Genomic DNA, 20,160 nt, shown 5'->3' with positions numbered 1-20,160 from the left:
TGTTGAACATTTTGCAAACAGAAGGCCATCAGCAGTCAACAACTTTAGGGATCGTCACTTGAAAGAAACAAGGCATGTTTGCAGCAAAACAGGCACGTACAGGATGGCTAAGAACAGTGAGGACTCTGGAATATGTTGAAGAGCACCTGTCAGTTTACTTGGAATGTCACAAAGGAAAATGATTTCACAATTAATAAAATATTCCTGGCTATTATGCTGTGGTCGAATGGATTTCACTTTAAAACCTGATGATTCACACCCCACAAAATTTTGCTGTAGTCAGTAGCAAGCCAGGGTGTGAATCCCTTGAAAATGTCCTCCACAGATGGGGACGAAACATTGGGTTTTAAAGTGAAATCCATTTGACAACAGCATACTAGCCCAGAATATTTTATTAACTGTGACAATTCGGGCCGTGAAAGTTTACATTTTACAACAAGGAAATTTTACATTCTTACCATGGACAAATGATTCAAGCTTTGAAAATACAAGATTATTGAAGGTGAACAAGTTTCTGTGCCTGGGTGTTAAGGCAGCATCTAAATAACAAGAATTTTCTCTACTTCATCCTGTTCACGGATGATGGAATTTTTACTAGAGAAGCAGTACTTAATGACCACAACTGTCACTGGAGGGTACTTGAAAATCACCATTAAAATTGAAAAACAATGTCACTAAAAGAGTTTTGTTGAATGTCTGGTCAGGAATTATCTGCGACATTTTGAATAGAGCTTTTATTCTATCTCCTTGATAAAATGGACACAATTATTTACAATATTTAGAAGTGGAATCGCTCATACTTATCAAAACAATTCCTCTCCATGTACATCAAAGTTTGATCAAACAGAATGGTGATATCCTCTATTCCATTCTGGTGGGCAAGTGATGTTTGAATAAAGTGTTTGGTTGTAGGTTGATTCGATGCAGTGGTCTTCGACAATGGTCTCCCTGACAGTCTTATTCAACACCACTGTACTTTTTGTATGGGGTTTTATGAAAGACCCCATCTATTAAATGCTGGTCACAAGAATTTTTGAGGACTCGACAATAATTTGTAGCGTGTGTGGGTTTCCAAATGTTTGTTTAAAGCATCTGATTTGAGAAAAAAGAGAGTTAAAAATTTATCACAGTTTTCTTTTTCACACTGTCTTAGTTCCAACATACTGATCTACTGTACTTGTTAAAATAAACTTTCATTTATGATCTCTATACATCACCAAAAATTAAAACAAATCACTTTTCAATTTTTCTATTAACACCACTGCACCTTATAGCACCACATGCCAAATATCTTACTGCAGCGCAGTTTCTGCCTTACAGCTTACTATCTTAACTAATTTATGGCCTTACAGTACTTTTAATGTAGATTATGCAATAGTGAAGCTTTACCCAGTAAACATCACAGAAAATTCACATCAAATGTAACAACCATGGATGATAATTTAAAGTTTGTCTAGTTTTAATTATTGAGCTGAAGCCATTATCTTTGGCTAATTTCATTAGTAAGTAACTTTGCTCTTTAGCATAATAGGTAATAGTTGGAGCAAATAAATTTGAATGTACATACTGTAGTGGACTTGTTGCTGATAGTCATTTTATGACTGCAGCTCCGATTTCCAACCTATTGTTATCTGGAAAATTTTGCGTGATTTGGCGATCCCCTACCTGCTATGATAGGTTTTGTCCTCCACTTTATATAAATGTTCAGTATGAGATTGGTGCAAATACAAAGCATGCAATATTTAATACTTTCCTAATTAAATGAAAAAAAACATACTTACCAATATGGCTAATAAGTGTACGGAACTTGTCTAAATAACTCTGTCCATCAGCTGTCAGTCCCAGTTTCCGGATTCCCCTATTGAATTTTTCTGCTCTGTCAAATGGGTACTTTGATTCCAGCTGGTTCTTGTTTTCACGAAAATATCGTATGTCTTTTATGAGGCGTGACTTTATGTGTTCATCATACATGAACTGGGAAAAAATAAAAAACTTTTTCCGAAGAAACTGATAGGTGAAGTTAACCTGTAATTAGATATTTACCATTACTGAAACAAGATTTGACAGTCTATCATTAATGAATAAATATTTTAAAATATAGTATAACCCTGCTTTTATGTTCCTGGAATTAACATTTTTCCACCACTTATGACATTTTTTATCACTCCCGTCAAATTTCCTATGTTCACATTGATAATTCCATGCCAATTTTATGTTAAAATACCTATAATTTTCCAATGACTTACTCTTTCTGAAACAATGTTCATGGAGAAAAAGCCGACATAACTGACATAACCTGATACGGACCTGGCACTGGTCTTTCAGCAGTATTTACAAATGTTATGCAACTAAGTTTTTTGAAACCAGGACAGACTACTCAAAAGGTCTGAATCAGTAAAAGTGAGTATAATATGTGCTCTATTTCTTTCTGCTGCTGACCTCTACTTGGCATGGTGGCTGATGTGAGTAACTAGGTTCATTCGAATAATGACCTGTCACAACATTTTTTCAGTCTCTACTGCGCATGCGCAACCTCATGATTGTTGCTCTCTTAATGATAGCTTGAAGACACATTTTGCATGTTTTGTTGTTTGGTCACTTGTAGCTCCAGTTGCCACCTTTGTGTTGTTCAAATGTTTCTGGTTTAAATAATGAAATGCTGCACCAGTTAAGTATTTTTTTTTTCATGCTTAGCGAAATACATTTCAAGAATTTATTCTCACTGACAAGTGCAAATATTTATGTATTGTGATGTTTGACACATGTAATACGTATGTAATATGCTGGGTACTCCCACTCTGCCATGATACCTATTTCACAACTGACCATATACTTTTAAATTGTCCTGAGAACTTTTTATTCTCTTGATGTAAAGCACTGTTTTAGCCTATCTGATGACATTCAACACTTTTTAGTATTGCCTGTAACTAGGCTCAGATTGTCCTTCATATTATGAAACAGCTACTGTTTCCTCATACATGACGTTCTATTGCCATTAATTCCACAAATTGGTTGCTTATTAGTATTGTGTATCTGCCTGCAATGTTTGAAAGAAAATAATTAGCACAGAAAGTGATAAAAAGGTTTGAAGAAATGCACTGTATTTGTTGTTCAAGTTGTCTGTACTGTAGCCTTCTTGTCAAGTACACCCTTCAAGGTTGCCTTTAAATGTCTGTTTTGCAAGTGGAATTATACTCTGAATTCTTTGTTCACTACTTTAGGTTATAACTCTGCCTCAGTTCCTTTTAGTATTACAATCGGCGCATCATGATTTTACATGTCATTACAAATTTTTCTCACATAGTGCCAATCAAACTAGCAAACAATCTATGAAAATGCTGTCTATGGTCTTGCTGCTGTCGTCCTCAACACTAACTGGAAATTACATTATGTGTACCAGACTACAAGATTCAAGCAAATTCATTAATGTTCTTTTCTACAGCAAAACATTTCAAAAGTTAATGCTAAAAAAAAAAAAAAAAAAAAAAAAAATTGTAGTAGCCACCAGAAAGATCGCGGGAGGCGCACATTGGCACGGCACGTCACGGACGGTAGTTGCCGCAAGTAGAGTCCCGTCCACCAGAGGGCACGCGAGAATTTGGACGCGACCTCTGCCGGCATGACAACAACAACAAGAACAACTCCGGCAGCACGGGCTGTGCCCAGTCAGTCAAGATCGGGCATGCCTAGGACACAGTCCCAGTCTACGCTAAGTGCAGTGCGACGTAAACGTGAACAGTGTTACTACACAATTGGCGACGAGTTGGGTCGTTCTTTCGCGTGTTGCGTCGTTGTTCCGGTTTCGCAGCTTCTCCACGGCATGGAGGATTTGGTGCGAGTTTTGGTTGCGCAGCAGACGGAACTCATGGCCACCATGAAACAAGTGCTTCCGGCGTTGATCTCCACACCGTCTGCTCCGGCGCCATTCCCTCCTCCCTTTCCCCCATATGACGAGACGACGGAGGATTGGGACGCATATGAACATCACCTTCGGCAGCATTTCCAGGCGTTTCATGTTTCCGATGCGGAGGTATGTCGTGCTCTCTTCTTGTCTTGGATATCTCCCTCGCTGTATCAAGTTTTGCGGCAGCTAGCGCCGTTGCAGGAACCCTCGTCCTTGTCTTTTGACGCATTGTGTTCATTGCTGTCTTCATATTATCGCCGCCGCATGCATGTTGTGGCGGCTAGGGTCGAGTTCTATCAATGCAAGAAACAGCCCCATCAGTCTTACCGGGCGTGGGCCGCTACCCTGCACGGTCTTAGTCGCAAGTGTCATTTTGTCACGGAGCAGTCGCGAGAGTCGTAAGCCCACGTTATGGTACGCGACGTCATTGTTCGTTCGGCCCCTGATAGGGAGGTCCGGTAACGGGCCCTGCAGTTAGAAAACCCTTCCCTCGAGGAAGTCCTGTCCATTGCTCAATCGTATGAAGTGTCTCACGCAGCAGGTCAACAGCTGGAAGCGTGGTGCGACGTCGCGGAGGTTCAGGGCAGCGCGGCCGCGTCCACCGTGTCGGGGGTGGACGACGTGCGAGCGGTTCAATCCGGCCGTTATAGCCGCTCCCGCACGGCGCATAAACAGAATTCCCGCCGCCGGCCCCTGTTGCCGTCCTGTGCGGTGTGCTATATACACCATGATCGGTCAGAGTGCCCCCAGTGTTGGGCCGTTTGTCACAAATGTAATAGAAAAGGTCACATTGCTAAAGTTTGCCGCTCAGCCTCAAAAGAATCGAAGGAAGCAGGTACAGAGGACATAGACGTTGACATTCAGGTAGTTTCATCGGGCCAGGCTCCCGACGCATCGGCACGCAAACTCTTTATCGAGGTGTCAGTTCGGTCGCGCCGGTTACAACTGCAAGTCGATACGGGCGCGGCAGTTTCGTTGTTGAATGCACAAACTTATTCCGACCTTGGATCGCCCTCGTTGGCGCCATTTTACCGGCGTCTACGCGGTTATGGTAAACAGTTCATTCCCCTACTGAGTCAATTCACTGCCGACGTGAGTTACAAATCGGTCACTCGGCCTATTACTTTTATTGTTGTCAGTGATGCGAGCTCAGCTAACCTTTTTGGCCTGGATGCCTTTCAAGCTTTCGGTTTTTCTATCGCTGACACCATACAGTTGGTCTCAGAAGACGTTCCCTATCAATCATTGGAATCTTTGATCTCCGACTTTCCAGATATTTTTGAGGAGGGCCTGGGGCGTGTTTCAGATTTTGAAGCTCACTTAACGTTGAAGGCATCGGCTCGCCCGCATTTTCTACGCACGAGGCAGATCCCCTTGGCTCTCCGCCCTCAGGTAAAGGAAGAGCTAGACTGGCTGACAGCCCTAGGGGTCGTTCTTCCCATTTCTTCCAGTGAGTGGGCTTCGCCCCTCGTTATTGTAAGGAAGCCCTCGGGAAAATTACGTCTTTGTGGCGATTTCAAGGCCACCATTAATTCCCAATTGGTGGTGGACACCTATCCTTTGCCTCATGCTGATGAATTGTTCTCCTCCGTGGCGGGAGGCCAATATTTTTCGAAAATCGATCTGTCGGAGGCTTATCAGATACCACTTGATGAGGACTCCAAACGGTTGGCGGTCGTCAACACCCCGTTTGGCCTTTACCATTACCAGCGGTTGGCCTTTGGAATATCCAGTGCCCCGGCGATATTCCAGCATTATCTTGAGCATGTCACGTCGACAATTCCTCATTGTATTAATTACCTGGATGACATAATTGTCACAGGCCGCAGCACAAAGGAACACTTGCACAACCTTCGCACCCTCTTTCTCAAATTCAGGTCATCCATTGAGTATGTGGGCTACACCATCTCTCGGCACGGTATCCAGCCACTAGGAAGTTTGGTCCAAGGTATCATCAACCTTCCTCGGCCCGCTTCGCTGAAAGAGTTACAAGCTTTTTTAGGCAAGATAGCCTATTACCACCGGTTCATTCCCAGGGCTTCCACTATAGCCCACCCCCTGTACTGCCTTCTGCGCAAGGGTGTTCCTTTTGATTGGTCGCCTGCATGCGAGCGAGCGTTCACCTCGTTGAAGGGCCTCCTCACGTCCGCCCCTTGTTTGGCTACTTTTGATCCCCGTAAGCCGTTGGTCCTGGCTACAGACGATTCGCAGATGGGGTGGGGGCGGTCCTGGCCCATCGCAACGCAGATGGTTCCGAGCAACCACTGGCGTTTGCGTCTAAAACGCTTAGTCCCACGCAGGCCCATTACTCCCAGGTGGGAAAAGAGGCTTTGGCCATTGTCTACGCTGTTACCAAGTTTCACCCTTTCTTGTATGGCACGAAGTTTCAGTTAATCACTGACCATAAGCCGTTAATATCGTTATTTGGCCCCGCCTCTCAGATTCCGGATAGGGCGGCCCACAGACTACAGTGCTGGGTCTTGTTCCTCTCTAAGTACTATTATGACATTCATTTTCGCCCTACAGGACAGCATGCCAACGCCGACGCTCTTTCCCGTCTCCCGGTGGGCCCGGATCCTACGTTCGATCGAGAGGAGATTATGTGTTTTCATTTGGATGTGGCGTCCCGCCAAGCGGTTGATGGCTTCCCGATCACTAGTTCTCGAGTCGCCAGGGAAACGGCAGCTGACCCGGTTCTCCGGCAAGTAGTTCGCCTCATTCAGCAGGGGTGATCCTCCCGCCCTCCGGGCCGGGCCTCGGACCCTCTTCGTAATTATTTTCTTCTACGGGACCGCCTCTCGGTCTTGGAAGGCATTCTCCTTCTGGCTACTGATGATACAGCTCCTCGCGTGGTTGTTCCTGCAAGTTTACGACGGGAGGTCCTCATGTTATTACATGCGGGGCACTGGGGTGTTTCACGTACTAAAACCTTGGCTCGCAGACATGTGTACTGGCCCGGTATTGACAGAGAAATTGAGCACTTGGTGGCCGCCTGTTCCCAGTGTGCGAGCCAACAAGCATCTCCCAGGGCGGCATTCTCTTCATGGCCACCGGCAACCCAAGCATGGGAACGTGTTCACATCGATTTTGCGGGCCCGTTTCTCAACGGTTTTTGGCTCATTGTCATTGATGCTTATTCCCTATTCCCGTATGTGGTTCGCTGCTCCTCACCACTTCCGAAGTTGCAATCCAGGCACTAGCAAAAATCTTTTCTGTGGAAGGTCTGCCAATCACCCTGGTCTCGGACAATGGACCGCAGTTTATTTCGCAGACCTTCCAGGATTTTTGTAGGCGCTTCGGTATTCGGCACGTTTGCTCTCCCCCCTTCCATCCACAATCGAATGGGGAAGCCGAGCGCATGGTGCGCACATTTAAGACGCAGATGAAAAAGTATGTGCACGAATTTCCTGCGGAGGAAGCATTGACGTTTTTCTTGACGACATACCGGACCACACTGATGGGAGACCGCAGCCCTGCAGAGCTCCTCCATGGGTGCCAACCTAGGACTCTGCTGCACCACCTCCGGCCTGGTCCTCGCCAGTCTTCACAAAACGGAGTACCTGGTTTTCCACTGGGTATGTCGGTCTGGGCCCGTGGGTTTGGTCGCAATCCATGTTGGCTACCAGCGGTGGTCCTGTGCCGAAATGGCCGCCGGCTCTATACCTTGCAGGCGGGGGACCGGGTGGTACGTCATTACCAAAATCAGCTACGTCCACGTTCGGGCACCCACCCTCCGCCCTCTCGGACACCGGCTTCCCCATTGCCGGCACCTGTGTTGGTTTCGCAGGGGACGTTGACTCCTCTCCCCGCTGTGCCTCTGCAGCACTGCGATGGTTCTCAGCCTTGGCAACCTCCAGTAGCTCCAGCACCGGCATCGCCATCGTTCGAGATGCCCCAGCGAGAGCCGGCCCCCCTAGCGGGCCGGGTTTCTCAGGAGCTTGGTTCACCTGTGGTCGTCCCTTCCCCTTCATCCCCGCCACTGGGTCTTGCCCCTCCCAGGGTGGAACAGGATCCGGAGTTCAACAGCTTGTCGCCCGTTCTGTCCCGGGCTCCGGTTGTGGGACGACGGGGGCCTCTTCGTGTGGGTCACTTCCAGCCGTATTCGAAGGTTCCAGCTAGAGGGTTGGCAGATCCCCTCGCTTCCGGCCATCCAATGGATGTGAAGGTCATCGCTCCTGCCCGTCGCTCCACCTTCCGATGCAGTGGATCACAGTGGCTTCACCCCCCGAAGGAGGAGGAGTGTAGTAGCCACCAGAAAGATCGCGGGAGGCGCACATTGGCACGGCGCGTCATGGACGGTAGTTGCCGCAAGTAGAGTCCCATCCACCAGAGAGCACGCGAGAATTCGGACGCGACCTCTGCCGGCATGACAACAACAACAAGAACAACTCCGGCAGCACAGGCTGTGCCCAGTCAGTCAAGATCGGGCATGCCTAGGACACAGTCCCGGTCTACGCTAAGTGCAGTGCGACGTAAACGTGAACAGTGTTACTACAAAAATAAATAAATAAAATAAAAAAAATACGTCTTTCTTAAGAACTGAGCCCAGCATGATATCAAGTCTTGGAGAGCAAACTCATGTAGTCTGAATTGGCGTATGTGTAGAGGGCTACAATGAGAAGTTTTTCCCTTGAAAATTCAAAAATTTGATTTTTGTAATATGACTACGAAGTCTTTCGTGACTGAGTCCTTGCATAAAAAGTTCTCGGTTTACTTGCCGTGTCAAATTTGGATAAAATCCCAAGCTTTTGATGATTACCTCCGTTATCTTCGTCAGGGTTAAAACTGACTGTCATGGACCGGTGAGGCTTCCACTTTTATAAGCAGTGGACGACTTCTCATTGGCTGGATGACGTCACGGAGAAAACAGCACGTACCGAGGTGGCGGCCTCTATATCCATAGATTTTGTTTGTGCGCTTTATCCAGCGTTGCTTGCAGCGCCATCCATCGCAACAAGCGGAGAACTGCGAGGAATGGAAGAAGTCTCCCTCTGCGCTCTTTCTTTATCAATTGTGCACTTCCATGCATTGCTGAGCGCATAACTGGAGTATCTGTTGAAATTATTTTCACAGAGTCTAATTTCAACTGCTTCCCTGATAACAGAGTCCCAATAGTTTGAAGCGTGAGCAAATAGTCTTGTTTCATCAAATAAAATCTTATGTTTATTTAACAAACTGTGCTCAGCCACCGCAGATTTTTCTAGGTACCCGTATTTCAGGTGACACTGATGTTCCACACAGCGATCAGCAACAGTTCTTATAGATTGACCAACATAATTTTTCCCAGACTCGCAAGGAATGCTGTAAATTCCCGGTACTCTCAGCCCAAGATTATCTTTCACGGGTCGCAGCATTTCCATAATCTTCCTGGGTGGCCGGAAGACTGGTCTGAGTCCCTGCTGGCTCAGGACTCTGCCGATCTTGCTGGTCATTGCACCGCAGAATGGTAGCTGCACGATGTGTTGGTCCTCTTGATCTGTTCGAACAGCATCCTTCCTTGGTTTCTTCGCCAGAATAGATCTGATATCACGATCGGAATATCCATTTTTTATGAATACCATCATCAGATGGTTAATCTCGGAGCCGAGATGATCCTTGTCCGAAATAGTCCTTGCTCTGTGTACCAAGGTATTCAGCATAGCTCTCTTCTGAGCTGGGTGGTGAAAACTACATGCGTTTAGATATAAATCTGTGTGCGTCTGTTTTCTGTACACACAATGTCCGAGACTTCCATCTGATTTCTGCTCCACCAGCACATCTAAGAAGGGTAACTTCCCATCCTTCTCCACCTCCACTGTAAATCTTATGTTCTGATGTATACCATTCAAATGATCAACAAACTGCTGCAGTGCCTCATTGCCGTGTGGCCGGATTATAAATGTATCATCAACATACATGAAGAAGCAGGTCGGATGTAAGGGAGCACTGTTCAATGCTCGTTCTTCGAAATCATCCATGAAGAAGTTAGCTATGGCTGGTGACAGTGGCGAACCCATGGCTGTTCTGTCAGTCATTTCATAATATTTTCCACCATAAAAAAAACAGGTGGTCGTCAAAGTGTGTCGAAATAATTTCAGTATTTCAGGAGAGAAATGAGCAGCCAACAGTTTTAATGTAACTTCCACTGGAACCTTTGTAAACAAAGAGACCACATCTAGGCTGATCATGATGTCATTCGGACCTATCCTCATCTGCTTTATAATGTCAACAAACATTTTTGAGTTATTAATATGATGGCTAGAGTGGCCGACTACAGGTGCTAATAATTTGGTTAAGTATTTTGCCAACCGATATGTAGGAGACCCAATAGCACTAAAAATAGGTCTCAATGGAACCCCATCCTTATGGACTTTGGGTAGACCATATAACCTGGGTGGTCTTGGTGCTCTTGGTCGTAGATTCTTGACTAGTTCTTCTGGGAGGCCAGAGTTCTTCAGTAGCTCCCCTGTCTTCCTACTAAGTGCTGCTGTGGGATCCCGTTTAAGAATACGGTACGGTACGGTATGTTTAGTCCCTTACTGAGAACCAAGACGGTGGCATCCTTATATAGTTGCCATCTGTTTTTGTCTGCAGTTTTGTCACCTTGGGACTGGAAATGGGTAAACATGACCTTGGCTGCACATCAGCGAGCTAATTTAAGCAAGACTACAGCAAAACAGGCTGATAAATTTGTGCACCTAAAGATTAAGGAAATGCTGCGACCCGTGAAAGATAATCTTGGCCTGAGAGTACCGGGAATTTACAGCATTCCTTGCTAGTGTGGAAAGAATTACGTGGGCCAGTCTATAAGAACTGTTGCCGATAAAAATCAGCGGTGGCTGAACACAGTTTGTTAAATAAACAGATTTTATTCAATGAAACAAGACTACTTGCTCACGCTTCAAACTATTGGGACTCTGTCATCAGGGAAGCAGTTGAAATTAGACTCTGTGAAAATAGTTTCAACAGAGACTCCGGTTATGCATTCAGCGTGCAACTGATAAAGAAAGAGCGCAGAGGGAGACTTCTTACATTCCTCGCAGTTCTCCGCTTGTTGCGATGGATGGCGCTGCAAGCAATGCTGGATAAAGCACGCAAACAAAATCTATGGATATAGAGGCCGCCACCTTGGTACGTGCTGTTTTCTCCGTGACGTCATCCAGCCCATGAGAAGTTGTCCACTGCTTATAAAAGCGGAAGCCTCACCGGTCCACGACAGTCAGTTTTACCCCTGATGATACTTGTAATGTTCTGATATGTCAACTCTTTTGAATGCAATATTACATGGGCATAAATAGCCACTTCTCCCTTCTGCAATGAACTCCTAGCACAGATTACAGGTAAGATGTGCCCGTCCAAAGTGAGATTTTGTATTTCTTTGCTACATAAATGATGCTCTGAGACATAAGTAATGTCAATGTCAAGACCTATTAGTAGGAACAGGAAACTTTCATGATGGCATAAAAATAACCCAAGATTGGCAGGTTTTTTTACAAAGTGTTGCTAAATCAGTGATTTTTATGACATGTCATTAAATTTGTCATTTTCCTGTATAAAAAAATAATATACAGGATGGTTATAATGAAAGTTAAACTTTCAAAATGCTGTTGGAATAACACCACTGTTCAGAATGATATCAAATTGCAACACAATATTATCGGAGAAGAGGGAAAGCATATGGCAGAAGAAGAAAAACAGTGTGAAAAATGATCAATAGATGGCGCTGTATGTGCCAGAATACGTAAATGAAAACACCTGTCATGCCCACAACCCACTGAAGTTGGCATAAACATGCTGGGCACATTGCTTTCCCTCCTTTCGCGTCTGCAATGTTCGCCATGACTGTCTCAATGCAGGATCACGTTCTGCTTGTAAAGTGGTATTACTAGAATGATGAATGTGCACAGATCGCTCTGCTGAAGTTCCAGACACTGAACGGTTTGAAAAAAAGGAACTGGTCCAATGACTGCCGTCGGTCTGGCAAAAATGATTTGGAAATTCGAAAATACTGGTTCTTTTGGTGTGCAATCTGGGAGGAAGGAGGGAGAACGAATTGATTCAACAGGAAGCAGTGGTCACAGCAATGCAGGAGGAGACAAGTGGTGGTGTGTAAACGTGTAGTGCACGAAGAATTGCCTGAACATCGGACATACCTGTGCGCACGGTGCACAAAATCCTATGAAACATCCTTCTTCGCTATCCATTCACAATTCCCCATGTGCACAAATTGCTTCCCGTTGACCTGCCAGCACGAGAGACCTTTGCTTCAGAATTTCTTGCTCTCATGGAAGAGGACAATGATTGGCCATAGAAGATTTTGTGGACAGACGAAGCCCACTTCCATCTGACAGGATATGTCAATACACAGAATTGGCGAATATGGTCCATGGAAAATCCACATGCAAATCAACAAGTATCACTTCATCCTGAAAAGGTCACTGTGTGGTGTGGTTTTACGGAACCATTTATCACAGGGCCATAGTTTTTTGAAGAGAAAAGTGCTTCTGGTCCTGTTACCTGTACCGTCACTGGTAAGCACTATGAGTGTGTTTAGCACAACCACATCATTTCAGCTCTCCAACAGCGTGGATATGTGGATGGATCATTTTTATGCAAGACGGCACACCTCCGCACATTGCAAATCTAGTTAAGCAGCTGCTGAAACACCATTTCGGAAATGCTAGAATTATCAGCTGCCATTTCCCTACAGCCTGGCCATCCTGCTCACCTGGTCTTAATCCGTTTGACTTGTGGCTGCGGGGCTATCTGAAAGACATTGTGTTCAGTGTTCTGACTTAAAACTTAGCTGTATTGAAGACATTGCGGAAATGCTTTGATCAGTTGTAGAATGTGCTGTTTTTCAATTTCAACTTGTTGCAGAAAATGGTGGTCAGCATATTGAACATGTTTTGTGCCAGTCACATAGAAATAATCTGTTCCGAGTTTGATTGGTGCTTTTTATGCGGTTTTTGCCTTCAGGACAATTAAAAAGCCATTTTTCCCATCCGATACGATATGACCTTGCCATGGTGGATGGGCTTACGTAACTAACAATATCACACCTGTACACCCATGCACAATGAGTAGTACAATTTGTTTAATATCAAATGTACACCTTAGGCATTGCTGTATGATTCATTCGCCATTTGTAGTCGACCACTATTAAATTATGATGCGTACAGCACCATCTATTGCGACATTTTGTAACTATTTATTTTTCTTCTGCCATTCAATACTCCATTGCAATTTGATGTCATTCCGACCACTGGTGATATTTCTACAGCAGTCTGAAAGTTTAACTTTAATTATAATTGTCCTGTACATCTGAGGATGGCAGTTTAGCAATATTCGTAACTTGTAGTTATGGAATGTTGAAATTGAATTTTGACTTCTTTTTTCCTCAAGGCAGGGTTCATATATAAGCTTAAAATGACAGATCATATCCTTGTAACTATGATGTGTTGTCACAAATCACACCAAAATTGGAGAAAACTGAAATTGGCAAAAAACCCAAGTTGGCAAAAAGCCAGCAAAATTGGTAAAAAAAAAATTGCACCAAGATTTGGGAAAAAAATAGCACCAAATATGGCAAATATAGGACAAAATTTGGAAAAAAGTAGCACAGCATTTGGCATTGGAATGAAAGCGGAAGGTGCCTGGTAGATTTTTGCAAAGAGCATAATTTAATCACTGTTAAAACTTGGTTTAAGATGCACAAAAAAAATACATGTGGAAGAGACCTGGAGACACTGGACGGTAGGGGAAAGACAGAGATTTCAGAACCAGATTTTAAATTGTAACACACTTCCAGGGCCAGATGTGGACTCTGACCACAATTTATTGGTTATAAACTATAGATTCACAGTGAAGAAATTCACAATTAATAAAATGTTCCAGGCTATTACGCTGTGCTCAAAAGGATTTCACCTTAAAACCCAACGTTTCATCCCCATCTGCGGAGGACAGTTTCAAGGGGTATCGTAGCTTTTTAGAATGTCTGATTTACACCCTGGCTCACTACTGACTACAGCAAAATTCTGCTTCTGCACAGTGGCGTGACATCACATGTTTTGACTACATGAGCGCTACTGGCCACTGTCGACTGCTGTTGTCTGCTGTTGCTATCATTCCATGATGAAAGACTGGTACACATCATCATCATCATCATCATCATCATCATCATCATCATCATCATCTTCAGCACTGGAATCCAAATGTCATTCAATTTCATGCCCTCCACCTACCTACTGAAATTCCTTGGGTGTTTTGTACTCTCTATGGCCTCTCTGTACAGCCCTTCATGGTATCTGCTTGTAGCTGGCAGGACTTGAGTCCTATCAAAATGAATGTGGCGGTTCCCTGGCTGCATAGCACGTTCTGCAACAGCTGATCTGTCAATCTCCTCTAGTTGTTTGACACCCCACAGCTACACATTATCCTATAAATTCCAGCTTTCTCAAGCGGTTGGTGAGCATCCTTGGCCGATTTAAGGTGATGTGTAAATTACTCTATTTTTTCAAGATTTTTTCTATCCAGTCAGTTACGTCATTAAACGGCATGAAAACTTTTAATTTCAATGGCGCTTTAGCATTGCTTTCATTTCTACGTGTTGGTCTGAACACACTATTCACCTCAGTGAACGAATAACCATACTTGACTGATGCATTGGTGAGATGTTTTAATTCTGCGTCAAGCAGCTCTGTTTTGCAGATTTTCTTTGCTCTATCTGCCAACGTTTTTATGTTGCCTTGCTTTTGTTGTGGGTGGTGGTTGGAATCTCAGTGTAGGTAAATGTCTGTGTGCGTGCGTTTTCCATAAACTGTGTGGCCTAAGCTACCATCTTCTTTCTTGAAATCTAGCACATGAAGAAAATTTGATCTTCCACTTGCTGCCTCCTCCATGGTAAACTGAATCTTATGATTGACCCAATTCAGATGTTTGTGAAAACAATTCAGTTCCTTCCCGCCACACTGTACAAAACAAACATAGCCTCCACATAATGGAACCAGATTTCAGTTTCTTGTTCACAGCTTCCAATGCCTGCTCCTCAAATTTTTCCATAATGAAGTTCGCTATAATTGGGCTTAAGGGACTCCACATAGCGACACCATCTGTCTGACCATAGAACTCTTTGTTCCATTTGAAATACGTGGTTGCGAGACAATATTGTGAGTTCTTGATGACAGCATTATTATAACCATATGTGAGCCAATCGGATTCACATATCAAGAATTCAGCACATTTGATCAGTAAATTAAATGGCATTGTGGTACAGCTGGAAGACATATTAGCTTTGATGTGGTCTCGCTATTCAGTATGGTTCCACTCAATGAAGTGTTGCAACAGCTGAATCTGATTTTTCCTTCTGATTTTGCAGAATTGTTTAAATATTGCCTCACAACCACGTATTTCAAATGGAACAGTAAGTGAAACTCCTTGCTTCTTAGCAATTAATTTGATTATGACATATATAAATTACTCTAACTACCGTATGCACTGGTCAAGTAATCCTGCTTTGAGGATTCTTATTGCTGACATTTTGTAACTGAAGATATTTGAGAAAATTAAAAAAAAATGCATTTTGTGGTCACTGATAATATTCCTGAAAATAGCACTGGCAGTTTTGTTACAGTGAAACCCATTTTGGACATACTGAAGCCGATATTCTCAGAGACAGTAACTCCTACTGAGTATCAATCTGTAAATGAAATGAGAATCCCCTTCAAGGGCAGCAGCAGGGCAAAACTGTAGGTTAAGTCTAGATGCAAGAAGTGGGGATACAAAGTGTAGCTATGCCTTTCTTTTGATGTGGGTGGTGGTTGGAATCTCACTGTAGGTAACTGTCTGTGTGCGTCTGCTCTAGCTCAGTTGGATATGTGACAGTTTTCTGAGATGTCACAAGGGAAAAAGCAGAAACAGGCTACCACAATACGGCCTAACATTGGTCCTACTGGGAACACTATCGTAAGAATGTGCCAAGGGTAAAAGGAAAGACTCAGAGGCTACTTTGTGACAATCTGTTCACAACAACCTCACTGTTTTCATACCTGAAGCAAAAGAAAATTCATGTATTGGAAACCATAAGGTTGAACAGACTGCAGATTACAGGGTGCAGAGGATAAACCAACTAACAGCAAAGCTCTAATAAAATCAGGTCAGGTTTCAATGTCTACAGCTACATCTAATGACAATGTAACAGTTGTGTGATGGGGAAACAGAAACACTGTCCATGTGGTATCTACCTTTCCTGATGTGGCACCAACTGATAAAGTCAAAAGATGGGAAGTGAAGAGCCATGCACACATAGAAATAGAACGGCCCTGTGCCGTAGCATGCTACAACAAATTTATGGGAAGAGTAGACATGACTGACCATATGGTGGCACATTATCCTCACACTGTAAGAGCAATAAGTTTTATTTGAGAATATTTTTCTCACTTTTATAATGTTGTCCTGGTAAACACAGCAATTATTTTCAGTAGAGCTTCAAGTGTGTGACGAAAGCATGGCAGACCATCAAGCACCCCTGACTTTGCTCGCTTGAAGAAAAAGCAACACCTTGGATGTTTTGCAGATCTAAGGTTGGATGGAGTAGCAAAGAAGGAATGTAAGAGTCCCCTAAGGGCAGAGATAAAAACTGCAAAAGAAGAACCAGATATATTTGCAAAAAATGTAAAATGCTAGTTTGCCTGGAATGTATGGAGTTCTCCCACAATAACTAATATGAACAATTTCTTGTTGGTTGAAATTTGCCTTTACAACATTTCTTAGTTTCTTTATGTATTCCATCATGTTTACGCTTATATAACCTGTTTTGCACCATGTACACAAATGTGGCCACTTCTTGTTTTCATTGCTGGACAGTACATTTGTACCAACAACACATTTTTAGTGACTTCCTAACATCTGAAATATAGTGTAAAAATTGTCTGAATTGAAATTATTAATACAATTTATCCCTGAAGAGGTTACAACAATAAGTTCAATGCATCTCCAAACAAAAAAAAAATCATCAATTAATTTTAATTTATTGTCAACAGCTCCTAGGCATTTCCACAAAAGATTAGTTTAACAGGGAACCATCATCCACTGATGACTGTACCCTTATCTGCATGCCTGCACTTCACAGGAGAAAGTTGCTACTATGAATGACACTGATTTTGATGATGAGAAATGAAGTCATATAATTGCAGTCACGTGGATATTGGAACAGGAAGCGCTAACACATAAAAAACTATTATTAATATTATTACATTACATACTACAAGATTAGCACTGTTTAAACCACTTGCTAATGATACAAAATTACATATTTAATTTACAAGTACAATAAACATATTCGTATTTTGTTTATGTCAGTTCTACACATCTAAATAATACTCACTGCAGTGTTCATGATTCCAGTCCCATGAGTTCTGATTGAATTTGCTATATGGCGAATGTTAATTGTGTTGAGATGCTTGTTACTGCTCGAATGCTGAATGAAAATTTGATTGTTCAAATTGTACAAGTACTGGCACACAAATTCATTGATGTTTCTCATTATTTCCAAAACATCCAGACCCTGCACAATAAATTGAAGTTTAAGGAACACTTTTAGAATATATAGCCTGAGGGTTGAAAAATTCATCACGTCTTTCCAAAGATATGATATTTGTGAGCTTTTTAAGACCAAACTCAGACCCATCCAGGGAGAAAATGTTTTCTCCGGCTATGTTTAATAACAAATTATATACTTCAGCAAATGATTATATATTTCATTTTAAGAAGACATGATTACATCAACAACTTAAAACATTTCACACTTTTGCTGAAAACAAAAATATTTGCTAATATTTTAGAAAAATTATAGACCTATTCACACAACTATTTATAAATGAATAAACTGAACTTCATACTATAAATTACTTATACATACTTCTAAACCAACTACTTATGACGACATAATATAGGCGAACCATTCTATAACTGTTCACATTCACATAAATAAAAAATCAACACTAACAGATAAGAAAGATCTACGGTGTCGCGGAGGAAGGGATGTTAAAATGAAGGAAAATGTGTCAGAGAGAATAGGATATGAAATATAGTAAATTATTAAGCACAGTGCCAGCTTCAGTTCGCAAATGATAGAAGGGACAAAGTTCCAAATCAAGATTGATTACAAAATCAAAAATAGAAAGAATAAGGCAAGGAAAGAATAACAAGAAAGGGGAAAAGGAAAGAGAAAGGGGTGCAGGTATGGGCAGGGAGAGGAAGACGAGTATAGAGGAGTCGAACCAAACTACGCAAACACCAGAAACACATGACATTACCATGACCTATACGATGTAGGAAACCTGATGGCATTCAAAATAGCTTCCAGTTGTCTCAGAATGGATAAATACAGGTCTTGTATGGTTTTCAGGTAATCTGATGCCCATCTTCCTGCAAAATTGAGGGCATCAGGTAACAATGACGGAGGTGGATAGTGATCATATATTCTTCTCTCCTAAGTAAACCACAAAGACTCAACAATATTGAGATCTGGCAGCTGTGGTAACCAGGGGAGATGCAACAATTTATCCTTGTGCTCACAAAACCAGTCCTGGATGATGCAAGTTGTGTGAACAGGGACCCTGTTGTCTTGGAACACAGCATCAGCACTGGGGGAAAAACATCGTACGGTGGGATGGACTCGATCAGCCAAACTGATCACATAATCTTTGGCAGTAATGCGACCTCACAGAGTAATCACAGGGTCCATGGACTACCACGATATGGCTGCCAACGTCATCACCGAGCATACACCATGTTTCACTCTATGGATGTAAACTCGGCAGGAAATTGGAAATAGTGTGAAACAAGACCTTCTAACCAGATTAGTTTCCTTCATTGCTCCACAGCCCACATTTTATAGTTTGAGCACCATGTTTTGCTGTTGCAGGCATTTGCATCACTGATGGATTGTTTAGGAATTCCAGATCGTCCTGCACATCTCCGCTGATGGGGCTCCCTTTGTGTTGTTTTCATGTTGACAGAATTCACAAGTGCAACACTCAAGTTGTGCAGTGACTTTTGCAGCTTATGGATTTCCAGCACACTGGATCAATAATGGGACAGCAAGTTGTGTTGATGAGTCTGATGTAGAAAACAGCTGAAGTTGCAAGGTTCAGTTTTTTCTTTAATTTATGACTATAAAACTGTAATTTTCACTTTCCATGTCATAGGATGATTTGAAAATGGGTTCAGAGAACCCAAAACTAGTCATTAATTAGATAAAAAACTGAATTTTGCAACTTTGGCTGTTTTCTATGTCAAACTTATTTTTCATCACAATCCTCTTTAATAACCATCTGCTCACAATCAGTCAATACACACTTTTGTCCCCCCCCCCCCCCCTTTTTTTTGCTTTCCCTGTACGTGGCATAAATCTTCGACATAGAAGCTCCTGAAACACCAAACACTACGGCTCCCTTGGATACAGAAGCACGAAGCACCCACCATATGACCATTAATAATTTATCTACATTTGAATTCACCTGGCTCCAACACAATGCCCTCACAACTACACAGAACACTATTCTGACCATAACTGCTACTTACAACATATTGAGGACATTGCAGATGTGCTATTTATTGTTAAATACAACAATGTAACCTGCATACTTGGATAGTATCTGCATTTACGTAAAAGCATGCATTTCTCGTTGTGTTTCCATATTTTTGCCCCACTCTTGTAATTGAGATGAAAATTCTAACCAACAGCAACACAATAGAAGTAAAGGGGAAAGGGTGCTGGGAAAAGGGGAGTCAGGATTTAATATACCATCAACAATGGTAGATATGGATCACCAACTCTTACTGAAAAGTAGTGGGGAAGGAAGTCAGCCACGTTCTTATCCTAGCAACTACCCTGCCATTTGCCTCATGACTTTGCAACTGCGAAAACTAAATCCCTGCAGTCAGATGAGAATTTGAAATGCTGTCCACTCAAATGTGAGTACAGTGTCTTAACCACTACAGTATCTTGCTTGATCAAGGCCATTTGAGGTTTTACTTAGTCTCCTTTGGGCCAAAAAAGAAGGCAGATGAAAGGAAGATATTACATGAAACAAGGGAATTTGAGAATTGTAAGCATACAATGATAGGAACATGATAGGATATGTTCAATTAAACAAAACAGTGATGTACGTTGGTTTGACACCATCACTCAGCAGTTAAAATGGAAAGCAGCAGAACAGCAAGCAGCAGCAGCAAGCACTTAATGAATCAAAAACACACAGTTAATAATGGAA

General features: G+C 42.7%; 1 protein-coding gene across 1 annotated transcript in view; it reads right to left on the bottom strand.

The window, feature by feature from the left end:
- Positions 1 to 20,160, bottom strand: part of LOC124721262 (WASH complex subunit 4) — a 178,161-nt gene that overhangs the window by 44,329 nt on the left and 113,672 nt on the right. Inside the window, exons 14-15 of the mRNA XM_047246139.1 lie at positions 17,268 to 17,447; positions 1,782 to 2,025 (exon numbers count right to left, since the gene is read on the bottom strand). Coding sequence (XP_047102095.1) covers positions 1,782 to 2,025; positions 17,268 to 17,447 — 424 coding nt within the window. The remainder of the gene's footprint in view (positions 1 to 1,781; positions 2,026 to 17,267; positions 17,448 to 20,160) is intronic.

Source organism: Schistocerca piceifrons, chromosome X (assembly GCF_021461385.2).
Source record: "Schistocerca piceifrons isolate TAMUIC-IGC-003096 chromosome X, iqSchPice1.1, whole genome shotgun sequence".
NCBI lineage: Eukaryota > Metazoa > Arthropoda > Insecta > Orthoptera > Acrididae > Schistocerca > Schistocerca piceifrons.
This window is presented reverse-complemented; position numbering and strand designations above follow the sequence as displayed.